Here is a 22735-nt window from a genome sequence, read left to right as displayed (position 1 = left end):
GGGTATTGTCTCTCAACCCCCCAGCCCTGCAACCCTTCGTCCCATCCTATTAGCTATGCCCGTGTACAGTGATACAGCCCAAGGATTCAGGGCCTTCAGCCACACCCTCCCTAGTCCTCTAGTCATGGGCCAAGGATCTGGAGCACCTACGCTTTTTTTTTTTTTTTTTGAAGTTTTTTTTTAATAGACTTTATTTTTTTTTTTAGAGCAGTTTCAGGTTCACAGCAGAATTGAGCAGAAAATAACAGATTTCGCACATAACCCTCCCCACCCACAGATACATACTCTCCCACCCTCAACATCCCTCATCACTTCGGCATACTTCGTACAATCGATCCGTGCGCGGCCGCGTGCGCTGCCCGGCCACGCCCCGGCGCCCTCCTCGGCCGCGCCCCTCCCTCCACCCGCCTAACGGTCAGGCAGGCAGGCAGGCAGGCTGCCGTTGGTCGAGCGGACGGCGGCTCCGCCGGGCTTCCCGAGCGGTGCCCGTCCTGCTCCCTCCGGCAGCGGCGCGGTGCCTCCGAAAGGCGCGGAGCTGGCCGGGCGGCGGCCGCGGAGCTTGGTGCCCAGCGCGGCGGCGGCGGCGGCGGCGGCGGCGGCGGCCCGGGAGACAACATGGCGGCGGGGGCGTGTGCGCGCCCCGAGGTGCTCCGTGGGCAGGTGTTCGACAGGGGGCCGCGCTCCAGCAACCTGCCACCTCGGCGAGGGCTCCCACGGCGTCGTGTGGTGAGTGTCCGCGCCCCGCGTGCCAGCCTCGCCCGCCCGCGCGGGCCCCCGCCCGGCCTCGGCTGTCGCAGCTGCGGCCCCGGCCCCGGCCCCGGCCCCGCGAGCGTAACCCGGGCCTGGCGTCGACCTCGACTCCAGGCGGGCTGTCCGCCATCCGCGCGCCGAGGCCTCGGGCGGGGCCTGGCCGCTCGTGCTGGGGCGTTGCTCGCGGCGCTTCCCGGGTCGGCCCTCGCTGGGCGCGAGAGGGGGTGGGTGGGAGTGGAGCATAGGACCCCGGTAGGCACGGACCCCCATGTCAGGAACCGCCCCACCCCACCGCCGCGTGCTGGCCTCGCGGCCCTCCCTTGATGTCTGATTGTGAAGCCGCGAAATCCTTCAGATGCTCGGGGCGGCCGCCGTGGTCTGCGAGGCGTTTCGCAGCGGTGTGTGCGCTCGACCCCAAAATCATCATCTTGTTTGCCCCTCTCGCCTGCGTTTTCCGCAGACGGCTTCGGTTCAGCATGTTCGTGGTGCCGGGGATTCTCTCCTGCGCAGGCTTTCTATAAAGCATGAAGCGGCACCAGTGTTGGTGTGGAATGTTTCACTCTCGAAGTTTTTAAATGGGTTTGGAGATGGTGCTATTGGCGTTTCAGGAAGGATAAGTTAGCATCGCTGTCTTAATTTCTTCAGGAGTCATTTGGTGTTGGGCCTAATTTTAGTTTTTCCCCCGTTTTACTGCGCGTGAGCTCCCTTACTAGCATAAAGGCATCCAGATGTTTTAGCACAATGACTGTGGACTTCCCCTGTTACTGCTTTAGTGCTCAGTATGTATGCAGCCCTGCTGGAGTTCTTGGAGAACCACATGCAGGCTCCCTCTTCTGGCTCCAGATCCCTCAGAAGCGTTCGTGGAATGAGGGTGACTGTGTTGTTGTTGTTGTTGTTGTTGTTGTTGTTGTTGTCGTCGTCGTTGTCGTTGTCGTTGTTGTTGTTTTATTAGAACCAATTACCTGTCGTAATTTATGGTGACGGAGAGTTGTGAAAGTGTAGGCTCCCTTATACCTAAACCTTCATGTGAGTGTGTCTTTTGTGTTGAATGAAGGAAGCAAACCGTTTCTGAACACTGCGTGTCAGGTACTGTGCTAGGTACTGTTACCTCATGTTACCTGAACAGCCACCTTGCAGAGAGGGAAGGGCAGTGCTCTCTGTGAGATGAGAAAGTATTTCGAGGTGAAGCCGGTTCCTGAGGTCGCACAACTAAAGAGTCAGGCTTGAGATTGTAGACTGAGATCCCGTTTCCATTGCCAGAGCCCTTTTCATTACTCCCTGTTTTCCTTAGTGTTACTAATAATTTGGGAAATTTAGTGTATTTTACTCTTACAAGCAAATTTATTTCAGAAACGTATTGGAATTTGAATGGTCATAATTTTAGAAATGCATAGAGGGAATGTTTTACCAAGTATGCTAGCTAAGTACAAAGACTACTTAAAATTCTTAAAAAAAAAAAAAAGGGAAAAAGTTGAATATTTTCATTCTCTTCAGGAACAGAGGGCTTCACTGTATAGAGCTGTGAAGATTCCCTTGAACTCAGAGGCTTAGGAGACATAAAGGAAATTACATTAGGTCGGGTCTAAAGGAAAGAAGGTCCTAGAAGGTAATGGAAAGGTGGTACTGCCCGCAGCATCGCTTCTCAGGCGTAGGTGTGATTGCTGTGCACCTGCTGGTAAGCGTGCCAGTCACCAGGTCCCATTGTGTGAGGCTGGGAATTGCCCGTCACGTCCTTGGGCCCTTAGAAGAAATTAACAGTTAAATGTGTACTGAAGAAAGTCCTTAGTTTCATGACATGTCAGTTGAAAGTTTTTTTTTTTTTTTTAAATGCGGAAAGAATTTTTCCTAGCCTGAAGGTGATTTAGATCTGGTAACTTTCTATCACTGTTGTTGACTTACGTTACTTAAGTCTATCAGGTGAAATGTCAAGTTCTCTTAGTGTAATTTTTTTTCCTTTCTTAAGGTCCAAGTACAATACTGGAATTATAATCGTGGGTCCAGATGATAGCTGTTTTTCTGCAGGTTGATGATATTTAATATAAGTTTAATCTATATTGTGCTTTATTAGTATTTAGTAAATGGTGGTTAACAATGCTTGGTTTTTTAAAAACAATGTTTTAATAGACTTTATTCTTTTAGAGCAGTTTCAGGTTCACAACAGAATTGAGCAGAAAATACAGAGTTCGCATATAGCCCTCCCCACCCACACATATATAGTCCCCTACTATCAACATCATTCATCAGTGTGGCATGTTTGGCACAATCGATGAACCAACATGGGCACATTATTATCAACCAAAGTCCGTAGTTTACTTTAGGATTCACTCTTGATGTCGTACATTCTATGGGTTTTGACAAATGCATAATGACACGTAGCCATCACTGTAGTATCATATAGAATAATTTAATTGCTCTAAAACCCCTTTGTGCTCCATCTCTTCATTCCTCCCTCCTTCCTACTCCCCAAACCCTTGGAAACCATGATCTTTTTATTGTTTCTGTAACTATGCCTTTTCCATAATGTCATTTGTTTGGAATCATACAGTTTGTAGCCTTTTAAGACTGGCTTCTTTCATTTAGTAATGTGTCTTTGAAGTTTCTTCTTTGTCTTTCATGGCTTGATAGATCATTCTTTTTACTGCACATATATTTTTAAGCTTATGTATATGTACTGTTCATTGTTTCTAAGAACGTTTAGAGCTTTAGCTTTTTAAACTTACATAGTTATGAAAGGAATAAAGCCACCACAAAATAAGAATCAACTCAAAGAGATACTTACATCCTGTATTAACAGCAGCATTATTTATAATTGCCAAGACATGGAAACATCCTATGTAACAATGCACGATTTATAAAGGATTTCTTAATTGAAATATTAATAATATTTTAATCACTGATATTTTCAAAAGGTTAATATTTCCAGAAGGACTTAGAGATTTTAAGGAAGAAAATTTTTTTTTCATTTTCTGTATCTGTTCATTAGGAATTTTGCCTTTCTGTGCAAAGTCCTTTGCTAATTATTAGGTAGAGGATATAAAGAATGCTGTTTGAACTGAGCCTTTCTGAGTGCATGTGTTTTTCATAGGAAGACAAAAGGTGCAAGTGACAGTCTAAGCTGTGGAATCCAATCCTGGAAAAGGACTTAGTTGGTAACTTGTGGAGGACTCTATGGGCAGGACGGAATTTGATTTTATATTTGAGCAATGGAGAAGCATCATAGTTTTTGAGAAGAGGCAGGCACATGAATAGTTTTGAAATTTTGGGAGAATCTAGATCAGAACTGCTGTTAATTACCAGAAGAAACTGAGATGGGGAATCAGGCTATGTGACCTTCTAGAGGTGAAGAGATGTAGTGGCGTGAAGATGGAAATGTTAGAGTTGGTAATGGGATCGTGTCAGAGGAGTGGTGGACTTTTCATCATGGCAGATATGGGATGAAGCAAAGGATGATAAAGTCTTAAAGGGTAAGAGGCTAAAGAAGAATTTGGATTTGGGAGAGATTCTGAGACAGGACCTGGTGATGTGGTATGGGGAAGGCTGTTAATTCCAAGGCTTCTAGCTTGAGGGCACGGTGGTGCCATTATTAGAGGAGGAATACTGTAGGCAGAGGGAGTTTGTTAAGGAGATATAGTGAATTCTGGTTTGGACTTGTTAAGTTTATGATGCCCGTTGGCCCTTTAGGCTATATCCAGAGGGGGTCCTAAATAAGAGGGACATAGAATCTGGAGATGAAAATTTGTGTAAGTGGTAGTCTGGTGTGGATGAACACAGATTCTTATTTGCAATCATTGGTTAGGTGAAATTGCATGCATATATTCTGTGTTTATCTTTTTAGTAAAGAATCCATAGCATTCATTAGATTTTCAAAGGGTTCGTTATCCCAGAGAGGTTAAGAACTAGTGAGACAGAACAGAAAGACCCAAGAAGGAACCTTGGCAAGCAAGTAGTTTTAGGAGGTGGCAAAGAGGAAGCTGAGGACAGGTGAGATGTAAAAGACTTGGGGAAAAGGGAAAAATGGCATGAAAGAGAGAAGTTGAAGCTGTACACTTCATGATCTAATTAAGGTAAGTATCTATGTTGGATAAATTCAGGTTGAAATATTTTCTGAATGTGACTGAGAGGTCGTGAGGTCATCTCCATAGAGATCCTAATGGAAGCCTTGAGAGAGGGGAGAAGATGAGAAAAAATGTGTGAGCTGAGCCGAAGGAATGCCTGACTTTAGGTGTCCACAGTGGGCTAGCTACAGAAGAGGAAGAGGAGGTGTGGTCAGAGACCAAAGACCTGGGAGTCCACATTGTCAGCGGAGCCGGGGGACATAGTGGTCACTAGGAATCGGTAGTGAGGAGTGTGGAGAGCACAGTGCAGCTGGAAGACAAGCTATTGGGTTTGTTGACTTTCAGCTCTCCTAAAGAAAACATAGTTTTAACCAGAATTTCATTGTGCTCACATTCCTGCTGGTACAGTATCCGGTCCTGTTAAGGTGTCTGTGATTACGGCAGGCTAGTCAGAACCACCATTTAGTCAACGCTTTCTGTTACTTTTGTTTGTTTGTTTTTAAGCATACATTAATCAGTTCTCTTAACCACACTGCAGAGCTGGTTGCTTTCAGTAAGTGGAAATTTGAGACACAGCAAAATTAATTTGCCCACAGATACCCAGCTGGGAAGTGATAGAGCATGTCTGCCTGGTACCTCAGTGATACTGAACCAAAGATCAGAGTTGAGAAAATACATGCTTTCAATAGGAGAAAATATCTATTGTCTGCTTTCTGTGTGATTCACTTTTTTAGCCTTTTACAAAACCTTTCATGCAAGGTCATTCAGTTAGAATTCATTGAGCACCAGTTCTCTGCAAGGACTCAGGGGGCACCTGCCCTTCAGTAGCTCCTGCTCCAGACAGTGGGGTGCAGTTGGATAGGAGCCCAGAAGGCCCGTGGGGAGTCCTGTGGGGGCAGAAGGCCGGGGTGGTGTGGGGCTGCCTGTGTCTGGCTTCACAAACCTTGGCGCTGGGTGTGGATGTACGACTGGGAGTTTGCCTTGAGACGTGCACTCCAGGTAGAGCAGAATGCACATGCCAGGGCACAGAGGTCTGAGCACGGCACATCCCATCTGGTCAGGAAAACCAGAAGTTGTCTGGGAAGGGAGGGTGTGGGTGGGTGCCTTGGAGAGAAGACTGGAAGGGAGGCAGCTGGGATGGGCAGGATTGAGTTCTGAAGGACTTTGTTTTCTCAGGAGCTGGGACTTGAGTTGGTGGGTGAAAGTCACTGAAGGATGCCCTTTTTCTGCTGGTTACTCATCAAATTTTGTGTTTCCCTTGTCTCTGACTTTCTACCCATTGTACTTGTTCTCTTTTCTTTATGCTTCCTTAGGGATACTCAGTCAGTGGGTGTGATTTTTACCCCTTCTCCAGGGAACTGCGAAATGTATGTGGGTTTTGTTTTGCTTTTTGTTGTTACATTGATTGGAGGTGTTAATGGCCTTCGGTGTGTATGTGGTGGAGGTGGACGTGCCACACGACCCACGTGCAGTGTGCAGGCAGCAGTCAGTCCCTGCAGCGGAGGAGCATCCTGTTAAGATGCCAGTGGTGTTTCCCTTCAGCCCATCCCCAAGAAAGGCTGGGCCCTGGGCAGGTCCTGCCTTCCTGTGAGAGTCATCTCCTCCATGAACTTCCTTCTTACTCTGGGCTCTAGCACTCCGCCCATCCCTCCCTTGGAACTTTGCTGGGTTTTGGTACCACCTGGTTGAAAGGCAGGACCAGCGGTAGTATAAATCCTCTACAGAGGCTCCAGACTAGATTCCTAGTTGTGCTGGCTTAACTGTTAATGTAACTTTTAATAAAGAAGTCTCTTGTATGGTTTTTGGAGCTCGAAGATGTGAGGAGACCATCTTACATGAGCAACAGAAAATCCAGAGTTTCTGAACAGCTTTGAGTGCAAGTAAAATGCAAAGAGAATTCATTTTGGTATTAGTAACACCCCTAATAATGTGCTCCTGGTGGGGACTGCAGGTGATAGGTCATTCTGCTGAATTTATTTTGTATGTTCTCAATTCTGAAGTAATAAAAATATTTTCTTGTAAAGCATCCAGGTTGAGTTTTCTGGGAACTACATACAGTTTATTCCTCACCTTGCTCGCAGCAATGTACCTACTAAGTAGAGGACGACCGACTGCCCAACAGACATCTCTAGCTACCCCACCCCTCTTCCAGCCTGCTCTGCCTGCCCACCGGCCTGACCCTGAGATGCTCTTTCTTCCTTTTTGCTTTTCTTTCCTCTTTCACTTCTTGGGGCTCCTGTACATTTGAAAACCAACATTATACCCAAGGTCTGTCTCAAATGCTGAGTGTTTCAGCACGCTCTGCACTCTGAACCCATCTGTGGCTGGTGGGAGCTGGGGGTGGGGTGTAGGCGTGAAGTCTGCATGGACTTCACCGTGACCAGCTGATTAGCATTAGTTGCAAGCTTGTCTTAGGTGCTGTGGTTTCAGTCGTTTTCATCCTGACCTTTGCGGTATATATTTTTTTCACTTACAGATAAGGAAACCAGGTCTCAGGTAACTTGTCCAGGGATCACAGGTTGTAAATGTATAAGAGAACTGAGATTTGTTCTAGACCTCAATACGTGTCATTTTTCCCCCATGATCTACTCTAGACTTTCCTGTGTTACAGCGAGTTACCTGGAAGCGTGCTTCCTGCAGTCTGAGTTCCTGAATGTGTTGGCACCAAGGTATAAAATGATGATCGTCATGACCAACTTGGGCCTGTTGTGGAGATGCAAGATGCAAAATAGTAACTTTGAACATCAAGGGCTAATTGCCTTTTACAACTCTACGAAGTTCATTTCCTTATAAGTAAGTTTGTGATCCTAATCTTTCCCTTGTGAAAAGCAGTAGCCAAAACCTTCTTGGTTTTGACTCTGAGAAATGAGTTCTGCCTTTTCCCTCTTAGACCACTCTGCATCTGTAGGTAGGGTGACTGTTCATTTCCAGGTAAAAGTTTGGGGCTTCATGACTGCTGGGTCTGAGAATCATAGATGAGGTTCAAGTCTCTAGGCTTCCTTCTTCTCAACTGATAGCTGTTTCCAGCGGATAGAAAGGAGCCTTCACTTGGACTGAGACTTCTGAGTGTATTCAAGAGGTATCCAAGGACCTTAGCTCCAGTCCTGCCATCCCACATCTCTGTGAGGATTGTCAGGGAGTCAGGGACTGCTGCAGAAATCATCTCCTTTACAACATTTACATTAATGTGTGCCAGAATTCATGAAGGTTGTGCTTGTAAAAAAAAAACAAAAAACAAAAGGCATATGGGAGACTGTATTTCTTTCACTGTGTCCATTGTGTTGGTGGGAAAGTAATTGACAGGTTAACCGAGTCTGTGATGAAGTGAGCTTGGTCATGTGATGGACACAGGTTGGAGCGATGACTAAGAGCTGAAGTTCAAGGCCTAGTAGGGGAGGCAGGTGTGTCAGCAGATGAGTTCAATCAGGGTTAAAGATGCAGTCCTGAGGGCTGTGCAGGATTGAGGGACCGGGAGAAAGAGAAGACATGCTTCTACAGGGTTGGGTGTGAAGGGGCAGTAAAGAGTTTTGGTTTCTTCCACTTCTCACAAATATTAACTCAAAATGGATCATAAACAAATAAAATGCAAAACTATAAAAATTCTAGAAGATAACACAGAAGGAAACTAGGTGACCTTGAGTTTGGCAGTGAGATTTAAGATAACATCAAAAGCACAATCCATGGATGAGCAAATGATCAGTTTGAATTCATTAAAGTTAAAAACTTCCCTGTGAAAGAATGAAAAGACAAACCACAGACTGAGAGGAAACATTTGCAAAAGACATGTCCACTAAAGAAATTTTATCTAAAATATACAAATATTGATTAAAACAATATCTTCAAAAGGAAGATATACTTATGCAAATAGACATAACAAGAACTCCAGCATCAGACATTATTACAGATTTGCAAATTATGACATACCACTATACTCTTGTCAGAATGGACAACATCCAAAACACTGACAATACCTACTGCTGGTGAGGCTATGGCACAAGAGAATTCTCATTCATTGCTGGTGAGAATGCAAAATGATATATCCACTTTTGGAAGACAGTTTGGCAGTCTTAAAAGCTGAACTTAAGCTCCACTATACAAGCCAGGTTAGTAATTGATCATTATTATTAACTGATAATAATTTTCTTATTTTGGGTTGTATATATTTTCAAGTATCACTTGTGTAATTTTGAACAGCTAACCTTTTCCTCCTCCCCCTTGCTGGTCACAGATGTTATTCTTTTATGTTAATAGTGGCTCCATTTTCTAGCATTTGTTCTATTTCACAGCTGTATTAGTTGTTTGTATCTTTATTTCTCTTGGCAGCTTGATTTTGAAAGGTACCCTTCTGGAGTTGCAGTAAATTCTCCCTAACCCTACTCCACCACCTCCCCTCCACCCCCCACCCCACCCCCCGCCACGTCTTTTACCCTTTGTGAAAAGAAATTAAAACACTCACATACTACGCAGATTTAACGATTCTTGATCTTTTGCCATATTTGCTTCATCTAATTGTTTTGCAGAATTTTTAAAAAGTAAATTACAAATACATAATTTCATAGTTGTAAATATTTCACTATGTATCTTTAAAAAATAAGACCAATTTCCTACATCATCCGAATATTATCATACTAACCAAAGTAATGGTAATTTTCCTTAATATTTCTTGTATCTAGTCCACATTGGTGTTTCTTAAATTGTCTCTTTCACTGTTACTATTTTTCCAACGAGGATCCGATGAAGAACCAGATTTCGCAACATGTTGTTATATCATAAAGTTAAACCCATATGTCTAGGAATTCAGGAAAAGTCGCCAGGGATCAGGTGAAATTGTCAAGAATTCAAGCTCACAAACCAAGCCGAAAAGCTTCAAAAATTATTTCCTGTGGTCTCAAAGATTTATGGGAAATGTAGTCCTGAATGTTTCGGGCCCACCGCTCAGCACTCTGGGAAGGGGTCCCGGGAGTTCAGTCTGCGCAAGCGCGTATCCCGCTCCGCCTTCGGTTCACCCCCTCCGCCTAAGTTGGGCAGAATCTCGGCGTCTGCGGGTAGTTGTCGGAGGCAAGGCTGCCACCGGAGGTGAGAGCATAGGGACCCGGCTCCGCGCGGCTTAGGGCCCTGCTGGGTCGGGTAGACCCTCTGTTCGCGCTGACGGGAGCGGGAAGTCTCGGGAACCTCCATTGGGCCCTCCCCTCCCCCAGCCCCGTGGTCCGGGCTGGGCCAGCCCGGCCTGCTCGAGGTGGGCCTGAATCCTGGTCAGGAGGTGTTCGGCGCTGGCCGGGTGCGGGTGCCGCCAGCGGCGGGAGGAGAATGCGCCTTTGTAACGTTCTTGATGAACACGAGGCTACTAATCGTATCTTGTGCAGTTACTGTGAGAATAAAATAAATCTGCAAAAGATTTTGAGAAGTGATTGTAAGAATCACTGTGTAAACTGCTGTCATAAGACACTGTTCCCTTTGGCGTTTCGTTTAACCCTCATAACCCTCATAAGTCTGCTTGTTATAAACATGCCTTTTTTTTTTTTTTTAATGAAAGGAATTTCAAGTGGGCGGAATGATACATACTCCAGGACACAAGCTGGTAGGTAGGTGAGAGGTTGCAAATACAAATAGATTTTACTCCCTGTCTCTTGCTCTTCCTAATACCCTCCCTGCCCCCTACCGAGTTGCAAACTTAAGAGCTCTGGGCAGCCTGTCTCCAAATTCCCAAAGACATGGTTGTGAAGTGACTGCAGACAGGATCTCAGCATGTGGGAGATATGTACTGGGATTTGTGGGTTCCTCGCAGAGCCCCTGGTCAGAGTGAGGCTCTTGAAAGTTCCTGAACTGTCCAATCTGTCTCCATTCTCAAAAGCAGTCTAATAATCTAATGCAATGCTGCTGGCCAATAGAAAGACAATGCAAACAAAATGTAATTAAAAATTTTTCAGTAGCAACAGTAAAAAGTAAAAAGGGTGAAGTTAATTTTACTGATACATTCAATTAGGTACATTCAAAATATTATTTTGACTTCAGGTGTGGTAGTTGAACGCAGCTAATGGCTGCATAATAGATGGTACATTTTTAGTGAATTCCAAAAGAGTCCGATTTCTAGTGTTGGATGAAGGTTTCAAATAAGTGAATTTGTTTCTTTGGCCCCTCTGGAGTAAAGTAGCTCTTCTAAGATAGGAAAGAGGGAGTCGCAACAATAACTGCCACTTGGAAGAACAGCTCATCTGACAGACACCTCACCAGAGCTTCAGAGCAGAGGCAGAAAGTTCTAGAAAGGGGCAGATCTTGAGTTGCTCCATCAGAAACAGTTCTTGATCCCTGTATAGCATGACTGAAATTTGGTGAGTCAGACTTGGTGATGTCATCGCATGTGGAAACCATCACAGACTGTGACAGTGGACAGTGTAGACCGACTTGCAGAAGGTGGTAACCTGGGGTGGAGAGAGATGTCTGACCGTCAGGCCGCACCGGAAAAGGCTCTTTACTGGATGGCTAGTGAGGATATGATGTCCAGGCAAAATATAAGCAGCCAGAGCTGATGAAATCATAGACAGCACCCCATTCCCTTCACTCTCCCCTCACTCTTTCCAGAAACTGAGCTGCACTCACACCATGAGAATAATTAGATGCCACATTTGGTGATGGACAATAACATAGAAAAAAATTACCTATGTTCCTGAACAGAGATAATAATAAAATGATAGTGGGTGAAGAGATTTCTGTATTGGCCATTTATAGAAGCCCCAAAATACTGGGTCTGAAACGAATGGTTATAGTCACACAGAGCAGAACCAAGCACAATGATGTTTACTTAACAAAGATAAGTACTATAACCATGTTATTAAAATATCTTTTTAAAAAATTGCATCCTTTTTAGAACAAAGGATTAAAATATATATTTTTTGCATAATACATTCCATTTTTATTCAGCTCTAACTCATGGTATAAACTCAAAAAGAACTTGATTAACAACCCAGCCGAAGTAGTTTTTTGACAACATTACGTTTAACGAAGGTAGAGGATGTCGCCTGTGGTACCTGAATTTGTTTAAACCTCTGTTGTTTCAGTTTTGTTGTGGTTGTTTATATTATTGTTGTTAATTATTAGAAGGAAACATAAAGGTTTTTTGGGGGGGACTATTGAGCATTTTTATTTCTTTTTTTTGGAAACTTTTTTTTATTGAGTTATAGTCATTTTACAGTGTTGTGTCAAATTCCAGCACAGAGCACAATTTTTCAGTTATACACGAACATAATTAAGTTCATTGTCATTTTTTTTTCCTACTGTGAACTACCACAAGATCTTGTATATATTTCCCTGTGCTATACAGTATAACCTTGCATAAAGCTTTAATTTATAGGAAAAAGAAAGCTGTTTGCCGTAGTGAAAATGCAAGGTTGAGACCACATCGTCCTATCAGAGGTGCTCATGTTCAGGTGGCGCTACCTGTGTGTGGTGTTCCCTGTCCCTTCTCAGGAATGTCAAAAGGAACATTCTCCCGTAGGGAAGCCTTTGCTCCAGTCGGTGCTGTGAGATTGTTAGACAGATGAATATAGGAGATGAGGTTTCTCATGACCCCTTTTCTCTTCTCTCCTTTCCAGCTGAACCTTCACAGTTCTTTACATTTTCCCGGGAGCAGTAGAAAATGGACGTACGTCAGGTGAGTTCAGTTTTTAATGACCTGTTTGTTTTGCAGTGGATTTTGTAAGGGCTTAAGTGTCTGTACATTAACATGGAAAAGCAGAAATAGAAATGGATAAGATGCATTCAGAGAAGATCTAGAAATACCGTTGACCCTTGAACAAAGGTTTGAACTGCTTAGGGCCAGTTACACGTGGATTTTTTTAACAGTAAATTCTGCAGTACTGCGCAGTGTGTAGTTGGTTGAATCTGCAGACATGGAACCACAGGTACAGCGGAACCACATATTCAGAGGATCGACTGTAAGTTATACATAGATTTTCATCTGTGCAGAGGTTGGGCACCCTTAACCTGCCCACCCCCCACCCCCCCAGGGTAGTTCAAGGGTCACCTGTACAGATGAATAGCAGAGCAAAGGTGGCATGTGGATATAAATAAGCAGGACCTCTGATATTACAGATTTATCAAATTGGAGCTCCAGATTTATTTGAGGTTTTTGATAGCCGTGTCAGTGTTCATGTCAGACACAGAATACTTCTTTAAAGGTTGACATTGGTGAGAAAATAAAGCCAAATGATTCCTTATTGAATGTAAAGACAATTGAAGATAAAAAATATCTTTTGTTGTTCTTCAAGTAAGTGATTTAGTTAACATCCCAGTAACAACCCGAAGATAATGTAGAATGTTGCTTTTACTTGCTCTTCAATAAAAGTAGAAGGTGTAATGCTAAACGTGAACTCAGTCAATTCTACTATTGAGAAACTCAAACACAGAGGTTAAGTTAGACATTTTTTTCTGACGAATCAACTGAATATCCTTAAATTTACTCTCCATAGATATCTTGAGTACTCATGGTACTTGGGTAGCTCAGCAGAGAGTTTAAAATTCTGTTTGTTGTCTTTCAAATGTTTCAGCCCTTTCTTTCCATTCACACTGAGACCTCTGCATGATGCCTTGATTCCTCTCACTTACCTGTGATCTCCAGTGACCAAAGACTTGATTATAATCAGATCCATTGGGTTTTGTCTAATCCTTTCCCTGGTTAACTTTTCTGTATCACTTGCCTCTACTTCTCGTATTACCATTCTGCAAAGTTTCTCCCCTAGTGTCTGTGACACCCTCCACGGACTCTGTCCTTCCCCTGCTGATGTCTTCATGGAGTCATCTGGTTTCCCTTGTCCTTTTCCACTGCTCATCCCATTTCCACCCTTGGCCCTTTAATCGTCTCTTTTGCCTCGGAATGACTGTCTTTTCTCATTAAAAAAAAAAAAAGCTTAATTGATACTCAATTCACATTACTTCAGCCTTATTTAAAGTACAAAATTCAGTTTTTTTGAGTATGCACCCAGATGTGTGCACACAACACCAAAGTCAATTTCAGAGCATTCTCATTACCTTAAAAAGCAACTGTATATGCTTTAGCTATTCCCTCCTGCAACTCCATTGCACTCCCTACCCCCAGGCCCCAGGAAACCACTAGCCTACTTTCTGTCTGTACAGATTTTCTTAGCCACTCCCTGTATTATTTCTTACAGGGCAGTTTTGCCTGTGGTGAGTTCTGGTTTTGTTTATCTAGGAAGGTTTTCTTTTTCTTTCAGCACTTTGAATCTGTTATACTACTGTCTTCTGTCCTCAGGTTTTTGATTAATAATCAGCTTTTCCTACTGTTTGTACATGATGAGTCACTTTCTTAGTGCTTTCAGTATTGTCCCTTTGTCTTTGCCTTTTTGACAGTTTGATCATCATGTGTCTAGGTGTGGATCTCTTACTCCATGTTTACGTTACTCGAAGTTTGTTGAGTTTCTTGGATATGTAGATTACTATTGTAGTATTTAATTATTTGATTGCGGTGTGGAGGAAGGTAATTAGATTTATTTTTAGAGGAGGTACTAGGAATTGAACCCAGGACCTCTTGCTCTACCTCTTGAGCTATACCCTCCCTGCCTTGGATATGTAGTTTGATGCTTTTCATCAGATGTGGAGACTGATTGGCCAGTATTTTTTCAAATATTCTTTCAGACTGTTTCTCTCCTCTCTGTCTGGGACTCTCATTATGCATATGTTTGTAAACTTTATGCTATCCCATATTTTACTTTTTGTCCTTATTTTCTCTTTGTTTTTCATACTGCATAATTTCAATGGGCATATTGCCCAGTTTGTTCATACTTTCTTCCACCTGCTCAAATCTACTGTTGAACCCCTCTACTGAAAGTTTCTTTTTCAGTTTTTGTACTTTCAACTCTTGGGTTTCCATTTAGTTCTTTTGAATCATTTCTGTATCTTTATGGATATTCTTTATCTAGGGAAATATCATTCTCATCCTTTCCTTCAGTCCTTAGACATTGTTTCCTTTAGGTCTTTAGTTATATTTAAAATAGCTGATTTAAAGTCACCACCTAGTAAATCCAACATCTGCTTCCTCAGGAGCAGTTTCTGTTGATTACACTTTTTCCTGCATATGTGTCTCAATTTATTCTTGTCTTGATAATTGGACATTTTAAATAAAATAATGTGGCAACTCTGGGAATCCAAATTTCTCCCCTCCATAGTGGTCATGTTTGAAATTTATTTGTGTGGTGACTTTTATGAATTAATTCTGTAGAGCCTGTCACTGAGGCAGTTGAAGTCTCTACAGAAGTTTCCTTAAGTGCCTGGAACCAGTAAGTCTCCCAAGTTTTTGGTAAGGGGCTTGTGTGCATGTCAGGGCATTCTTTCAGTGGTCATGCAGGCAGTTTACAACTCTGCATCAGCTTTCACACCAAACCTTAAGGTCACCTAGAGGTGAGAGCTTAGGGCCTGCTCACATCTTTCCTGAGCATGCCCAGCACTGGGCATACGCACAGCTCCATGCATGTATATGGCCTTCTAGGCTCTCAGGAATATGTGGGAGTTTTTCGGAACCTTTATAGACATCTCATTCTCCAGCTTTTCCTTTTAAGCTTTTTGATGATGCCATTGTTTGCCCCAGCTGTTACCCATTGCCTCAGGTAGTAAGTTAAACAAATGCCTTTGAGTGCTTTTGACAAATGCCTCTGGGGATAAGACTTTTTGCACTATATGACTCTGAGTTAGCTCGAATAAAGACCTCCAAACAGACCAAATAATGCGTTTTCTTGGAGTGAGTCTTTGACAGAACTCTAGTAGTTACCAGGCTGCTCATTTTAACTGCTTTTGCAGGCTAGTTCTTAAAGCACTTCAGCATTGGAGAGAGAGGGACAGGACAGGATAAGTTGAAAGGTATCACTTTCTTAGTGTGTTTCAGCCTTTTTTTTTTCCCCTTGTGTAAGTATTCCCTAGGTTGCCTTTATTAATTTCTATAATTTTTGCCCTTTTTTAAAATTGATTTTATGGAGGAAAGAATTTTCTTAGATCCCTACTTCATCATTGTCACTTATATCATTTATTTGCCTAATTTTTTGAATTCAGCTGATTTTTATTCAACCAGATACTAGAGAGATGGGCAAAAATGAAAACAGTGTCACTTTTCTCATTAATTTTTTTGTTTTGTTTTGGGAAATACAGTTAACAGATCTTTTTTTTTTTTTTTAGATTAGAATAAAATTTTATGGGAAGTGTTCCTGTTCTTTTATTTGTTTATTTTCGTTACCAACTCCTAACATTGAGCTTCACACAGAGGAGGTATTTACTCAATAATACTGAAAATGTGAATGAATAAGTAATTGGATAAATAACACTGGGAAAAGGCTGTTTCTGTCCTCTTATTTCTTAATCTAGTTCCATTTCTTTCTATTTTTAATTGTGATAAGAACACTTAGCATGAGAGCTACCTCAGTACATTTTTATGTGTACAGTACAGTCTTGTCTGTACAGCAGATTGTAATGATTTTGTATAACTTAATGATTCTGTATAACTGAAACTTTATACCCAGTGAATAGCTACTCCTCATTTCTCCCTCCTTCCAGCCTCTTGAAATCTTTTCCATGGAAACTTTCCCTTTTCTCAGTTTCTAAGACTCTACCCTCTCATGATTGTATTATTACCCTCCAGAAAACTGCTTTTCCTCTGGCTTTGTGGCCCCTACCTTTTTTTTTTTTTTCCTTCCAGCCTCTTTATGTTAAATATCTATTAAATGCTGTTTTTGGTATTTTTCTTTCCTCAATCTGTATGTGCTCAAGTTGCTATCTAATTGCTCCTGACAACTTCAGTTACCACCTAAATTGCTATGAACTTCTTAATGCTTGTCTTCACCCTAGACCTCCTTTCTGTGGTCTAAAACCAGGTGTGTATTCATTTAAGGGACATTTCCAGCGTTGTTTTCTACAGCCTTTTAGTAGCCACATGAACAGATCTGTCTCGCTGAAACTTCTAACCCACTTTTTCCCCCAAATATCAGTGTTTGGCGGCAGCATTCAAGAAGCTTCTCATACCACTAGATGGGACCTACACAAGAAAGTAGTTGTCAGATTGTTTGCTATTTCTGCTCTCTGATTATATCCCTGTCCCTATATCTGCTACTTAAGTGTAGATAGTTTTCTTTTTTTTTCTCTCTCTCTTTTCCTTGAAGTATAGTCAGTTCAAATGTGTCAGTTTCTGGTGTACATCATAATGTCCTAGTCATGCATATATATACGTATATTCATTTTCAGATTCTTTTTCATTATACGTTACTATAAGATATTGAATATAGTTTCCTGTGCTATACAGAAGAAATTTGATTTTTATCTATTTTGTATATAGTGGTTAACCTTTGCAATCTCAAACTCTCAAATTTATCCCTTCCCACCCTCTTTCGCCCAGTAACCATAAAATTGTTTACTATGTCTGTGCGTCTGTTTCTGTTTTTAGATGAGTTCATGAGTGTCCTCTTTTTTTCTTTTCATTTCTTTTTTTATTAGATTCCACATATGAGTGATATCATATGGTATTTGTCTTTCTCTTTCTGGCTTACTTCACTTAGAATGATGACCTCTAGGTCCATCTATGTTGCTGCAAATGGCATTATTTTATTCTTTTTATGGCTGAGTAGTATTCCATTGTGTAAATATACCACAACTTCTTTATCCAGTCATCTGTCAGTGGACATGTAGGTTGTTTCCATGTCTTGGCTATTGTAAATAGTGCTGCTATGAACATTGGGGTGCATGTATCTTCTCGAATTAGCGTTCCCTCCAGACACATGCCCAGGAGTGGGATTGCAGGATCATATGGTAAGTCTGTTTTTAGTTTTTTGAGAACTCTCCATACTGTTTTTCGATAATGACTGCACCATACTACATTCCCACCAGCAGTGTAGGAGGGTTCCCTTTCCTCCACACCCTCTCCAGCATTTATCTTTTGTGGACTTTTGAATGATGGCCATTCTGACTGGTGTGAAGTGATACCTCATTGTAGTTTTGATTTGCATTTTTCTGATAATTGGTGATATTGAACATTTTTTCATATGTCTGTTGGCCATTTGTATGTCTTCACTGGGGAATTGCTTGTTTAGATCTGCTGCCCATTTTTGGATTGGGTTGTTTGTTTTCTTGTTATAAAGTTGTATGAACTATTTATATATTCTGTAAATTAAGCCTTTGTCAGTTGCATTGTTTGCAAATATTTTCTCCCATTCCATAAGTTGTTGTTTTGTTTTGCTTATGGTTTCCTTTGCTGTGCAAAAGCTTATGAGTTTAATTAGGTCTCATTTTTTTTTTTTCTCATCTGAATTTTTGCTTTTATTTCTATTGACTGGGTAGACGACTGCCCTAGGAGAACATTGCTGAGATTTATGTCAGATAATGTTTTGCCTTTGTTTTCTTCTAGGAGATTTATTGTGTCTTGTCTTATATTTCAGTCTTTAGGCCATTTTAAGTTTATTTATATGTATGGAGTGAGGGAATTTTCTAACTTCACTGATTTATGTGTAGCTGTCCAGTTTTCCTAACACCACTTGCTGAAGAGACTGTCTTTATTCCATTGTATGTTCTTGCCTCCTTTGTCAAAGATTAATTGTCCATAGGCCTGTGGATTTATTTCTGGGCTCTGTTCTGTTCCATTGATCCATATGTCTGTTTTTATGCCAGTACCATGCTGTTTTGATTACTGTAGCTCTATAGTATTGTCTGAAGTCTGGAGGATTATTCCTCCAGTTTAGTTCTTTTTCTTCAGTACTGCTTTGGCAATTCTGGGTCTTTTGTGATTCCACATATATCTTAGGATCGTTTGTTCCTGTTCTGTAAAAAACGTCCTGAGTAATTTGACAGGGATCGCATTATGTCTGTAGATTGCCTTAAGCAGTATGGGCATTTTAATGATACTGATGCTTCCAATCCAAGAGCATGGGATATCTTTCTATTTCTTTGGGTCTTCTTTAATTTCCTTAATCAGTGTTTTGTAGTTCTCCTTGTATAAGTCTTTCACCTCCTTGGTCAGATTTATTCCTAAGTATTCTATTGTTTTAGGTGCAATTTTAAAAGGGATTGTTTCTTTACTTTTCCTTTTGATTCATTGTTAGTGTAAAGGAACGCAACTGATTTTTGTATGTTAATCTTGTATCTGCTACCTTTCTTAATTCTTTTATTAGCTCTAGTAGTTTTTGTGTGGCGCTTTTAGGGTTTTCTACATATAGTATCATGTCATCTGCATATAGTGACAATTTTACTTCTTCTTTCCAGTTTGGATCCCTTTTATTTTTCTTGCCTGATTGCTGTGGCTAGGACTTCCAAGACTATATTTAATAGAAGTCGTGAGAGTGGGCAACCTTGTCGTCTCCCAGATTTTAGTGGGAAGGTTTTCAGTTTTTGACTGTTGAGTACTATGCTGGCTATAGGTTTGTCATAAATAGCTTTTATTATGTTGAGATATGTTCCCTCTGTACCCACTTTGGTAAGAGTTTTTATCATAAATGGATGTTGAATTTTATCAAATGCTTTTTCTGCATCTATTGAGATGATCATGGGGTTTTTGTCTTTTCTTTTGTGGATGTGTTGTATCATGTTGATTGATTTGCGTATGTTGAACCATCCTTGTGACCCTGGGATGAATCCAGCTTGATCATAGTGTATGATCTTTTTTATGTGCTGTTGGAGTCTGTTTGCAAATATTTTGTTGGGGATTTTTGCATTTATGTTCATTAGTGATGTTAGCATATAATTTTCTTTTTTGGTAGTGTCTTTGTCTGGTTTTGGTATCAGGGTGATAAAGGCTTCATAGAGTGAGTTTGGGAGTACTTGTTCCTTTTCAGTTTTTTGGAAGTGTTTGAGAAGAACTGGTATGAGTTCTTTGTATGTTTGGTAGAATTCCCCAGTGAAGCCATCTCATCCTGGACTTCTGTTTGCAGGGAGGCTTTGTATTGCTAATTCGATTTCATTTCTAGTGATTGGCCTGTTCAGGTGGTCAGTTTCTTCCTGATTCAGTCTTGGTGAACTGTACGTTTCCAGAAACATGTCCATTTCTTCTAGGTTATCCAGTTTATTTCCATGTAGATTTTCATAATACTCTCTTAGGTTTTTTGTATTTCTGTGTATTGGTTGTAATGTCTCCTTTTTCTTTTCTTGTTTTGTTTATTTGTGTTCTCTCTTTTCTTCTTGGTGAGCCTGGCCAGAGGTTTGTCGATTTTGTTTTACTCTTTCAAAAAAACTAGCTCTTGGTTTAATTGATTGTTTTTTTTTTCTTTTTTTTTAATCTCTATTTTATATATTTCCTCCCTGATCTTTATTATTTCCTTCCTTCTGCTGACTTTTGGGGTTTTTTGCTCTTCTATTTCTAATTCGTTTAGATGGTAGATTAGATTGTTTGAGATTGTTCTTTTTCAAGGAAGGCCAGGACTGCTTTTGCTGCATTCCATAGATTTTCTGTGGTTGTGTTTTCATTGTCATTTGTCTCAAAATATTTTTTAATTTCTTCTTTGATTTCATTATTGATGCATTGTTTTCTTAGTAGCGTGTTGTTTAATCTCCATGCTGTTATTTTTTCTCCTTTGTTTTTCTGTGGTTGATTTCTAGTTTCATGGCATTGTGATCAGAAAAGATGCTTGGAATAATTTCTATCCTCTTAAATTTGAGGCTTCTTTTGTGCCTGAGTATAGATCTATCACAGAGAATGTTCCATGCACACTTGAAAAGAATGTATATCTTTTTTGGGGATGTAATGTCCTAAAAATATCAACCAAGTCCAACTGTTTTATTGTGTCATTTAGTGTCTCCATTGCCTTACTTATTTTCTGTCTGGAAGATCTCTCCAATTATGTTAATGGGGTGTTAAAATCTCCTACTGTGGTTGTGTTCCCGTCAGTTTCTCCATTTATGTCTTTTAGTGTTTGCTTTATGTATTTAGGTGCTCCTACATTGGGTGCATTTTTGTTAACGAGTGTAATATCCTCATCTTGTATTGCTCCTTTAATCATTATATAGTGTCCTTTATGGCCTTTGTTTTAAAGTCCATTTTGTCTGAAATCAGTGTTACTACTCCTGCTTTCTTGTTGTTTCTATTTGCATGAATTATCTTGTTCCATCCTCTCACTTTCAGTCTGTGTGTGTTCTTCTGCCTAACGTGGGTCTCTTGTAGGCAGCATATTGTAGGCTCTTGTTTTATTATCCAACCTGCCGCTCAGTTTCTTTTGATAAGAGCATTCAGTCCGTTGACATTTACAGTAATTATTGATAGATGTGTTTATTGCCATTTTGAACTTAGTTTTCCAGTTGATTTGTTATTTCCTCTTTGATCCTTTCTTTCTCTTTTTGTGGTTTGATGATTTTCTTTTGTATAATCTTGGTTTCTTTTTGTTTTTTGTGACGCTATTGTGTACTTTTGATTTGTGGATCCTTCTGCTCTCTGATTATATACCTATCCCTATATCAGCTAGTTCAGTGTAGATAGTATTTTTTCATACTGGTCTTTGGTAAATTATTCTTTGCTCTTCATGAATTCTATACATTTACTTATACATAAGGTCCCACATGTATACTATCTCCACGACTTACGTGTATCTCTAATGTGTCTCCCATTATTTACAGTGATGATGTCCAAGGAGGGATTGACCATTCTAGAAATCTCTAGAATACCCAGGATAATCTCTTGGGATATAGCAGAAAAGTTGTAAGAAGTCTGTTTACTTTTAATTTTTGTATCTTAAAAAAGATCTGTAACTTCTAAACTTTTTAAATGAATCATGGTAAGTTAAAAATCTTTGTACCTAATCGAGTAACTCCAAAGTTAAAGACAAATTAGGTCAAAGATAGGCATCCTTTATAATGATTTGTTTTAGAGCCTTAGAAGTAAACAGGAGAAGCAGTAGTTTTCAAGGGTGTTTTCTTTGTCACCTAATCCTGAACTTTTGAACAAAATTTGTTGTTTCAGGGTTCAGTGTCATTTGAAGACGTGACTGTGGAGTTCACCCAGGATGAATGGCAGTATGTAGACCCTGCTCAGAGGACCCTGTACAGAGATGTGATGCTGGAGAACTACAGCCATCTCATCTCAGTGGGTGAGCAGACTTTACCAAGTGACTCCGTCTGGAATACATTTCCTTTTTTTAAAATTAGCAAAAACAAATGGACCTTTTATAGAGATTAATATTGTTTAGGCTTTTGAGTAAGATTTCTAAGGTAACTGAAACCTTGAGAGAAACAGAAACAATGGGTCATTTGTGTTCCCGTTGAAAACTTCAAATGAGCACATTCATTTTGGTCCACCTTGGGAAACTAAAAAGCCCATGGATCTGGTCTGTATGTATAGCTTCAGTTGTTATGTTTGCAGGGTATTGCTTTCCCACACCTGAGGTGATTGTCAAGTTGGAACAAGATGAAGAACCCTGGTCCTTAGAGGAAGAATCCCTAAACCAGAGGTATCCAGGTGAGTGAGCACCGACAGAAGGAAACACCTGGGGTATTCAGACATTGAAGGGAACACTTTGAAAGCTTTTTTTTTCCTTTGAAGCAGCTTTATTAAGATGTAATTCATATATAATATAAGTCACCCATTTAAAGTGTACATTTCACTGGCATTTAATAGATTCATGGATTTGTGTAAACATCACCTGTCAGCTCTCTTCACCTCAAAAAGAAACACTGTACCCTTCAGCTACCACCTCCCTATCCCGTGTCCTCTTCAGCCCTAGCAGCCACTAATCTATGTTCTGTCTCTATAGATTAATTTATTCTGGACATTTCATATAAGTGGAATCACACATTATGTGGTCTTTTGTGATTGGTGTCTTTCACTTAGCATTACAAGGTTCATAATGTAGCACGCATCTCATCACTACTTCATCCTTTTTATGGCAAAATAGTATTTCGTTGTCTGGATATACCATATTTGTTTGTCCATTTATCAGTCTGTAGACATTTGGGATTTCAGCTTT

The 22735-nt window shown here is 40.9% G+C and overlaps 2 protein-coding genes across 12 annotated transcripts in view; both read left to right on the top strand.

Moving 5' to 3' along the window:
• Positions 1 to 22735, top strand: part of LOC105080439 (zinc finger protein 658) — a 120793-nt gene that overhangs the window by 44249 nt on the left and 53809 nt on the right. For 3 of the 11 annotated variants that reach the window (XM_074362980.1, XM_074362981.1, XM_074362970.1), the window contains 6 exons: positions 7417 to 7598; positions 8747 to 9881; positions 10339 to 10387; positions 12395 to 12453; positions 21733 to 21859; positions 22132 to 22227. In XM_074362980.1, the coding sequence (XP_074219081.1) occupies positions 12439 to 12453; positions 21733 to 21859; positions 22132 to 22227 (238 nt within the window). In that variant the 5' untranslated portion in view covers positions 7417 to 7598; positions 8747 to 9881; positions 10339 to 10387; positions 12395 to 12438. The remainder of the gene's footprint in view (positions 1 to 7416; positions 7599 to 8746; positions 9882 to 10338; positions 10388 to 12394; positions 12454 to 21732; positions 21860 to 22131; positions 22228 to 22735) is intronic. The other 8 variants (XM_074362972.1, XM_074362971.1, XM_074362973.1 and 5 more) reach the window with 8 other exon arrangements.
• LOC141577536 (NUT family member 2G-like) overlaps positions 400 to 22735 on the top strand; it is a 100911-nt gene continuing 78575 nt past the window's right edge. Inside the window, exon 1 of the mRNA XM_074362982.1 lies at positions 400 to 726. The gene's annotated coding sequence lies outside the window, so the exon portion shown is untranslated. The remainder of the gene's footprint in view (positions 727 to 22735) is intronic.

The sequence above is a fragment of the Camelus bactrianus genome, chromosome 4 (genome assembly GCF_048773025.1).
Source record: "Camelus bactrianus isolate YW-2024 breed Bactrian camel chromosome 4, ASM4877302v1, whole genome shotgun sequence".
NCBI classification, from domain to species: domain Eukaryota; kingdom Metazoa; phylum Chordata; class Mammalia; order Artiodactyla; family Camelidae; genus Camelus; species Camelus bactrianus.
This window is presented reverse-complemented; position numbering and strand designations above follow the sequence as displayed.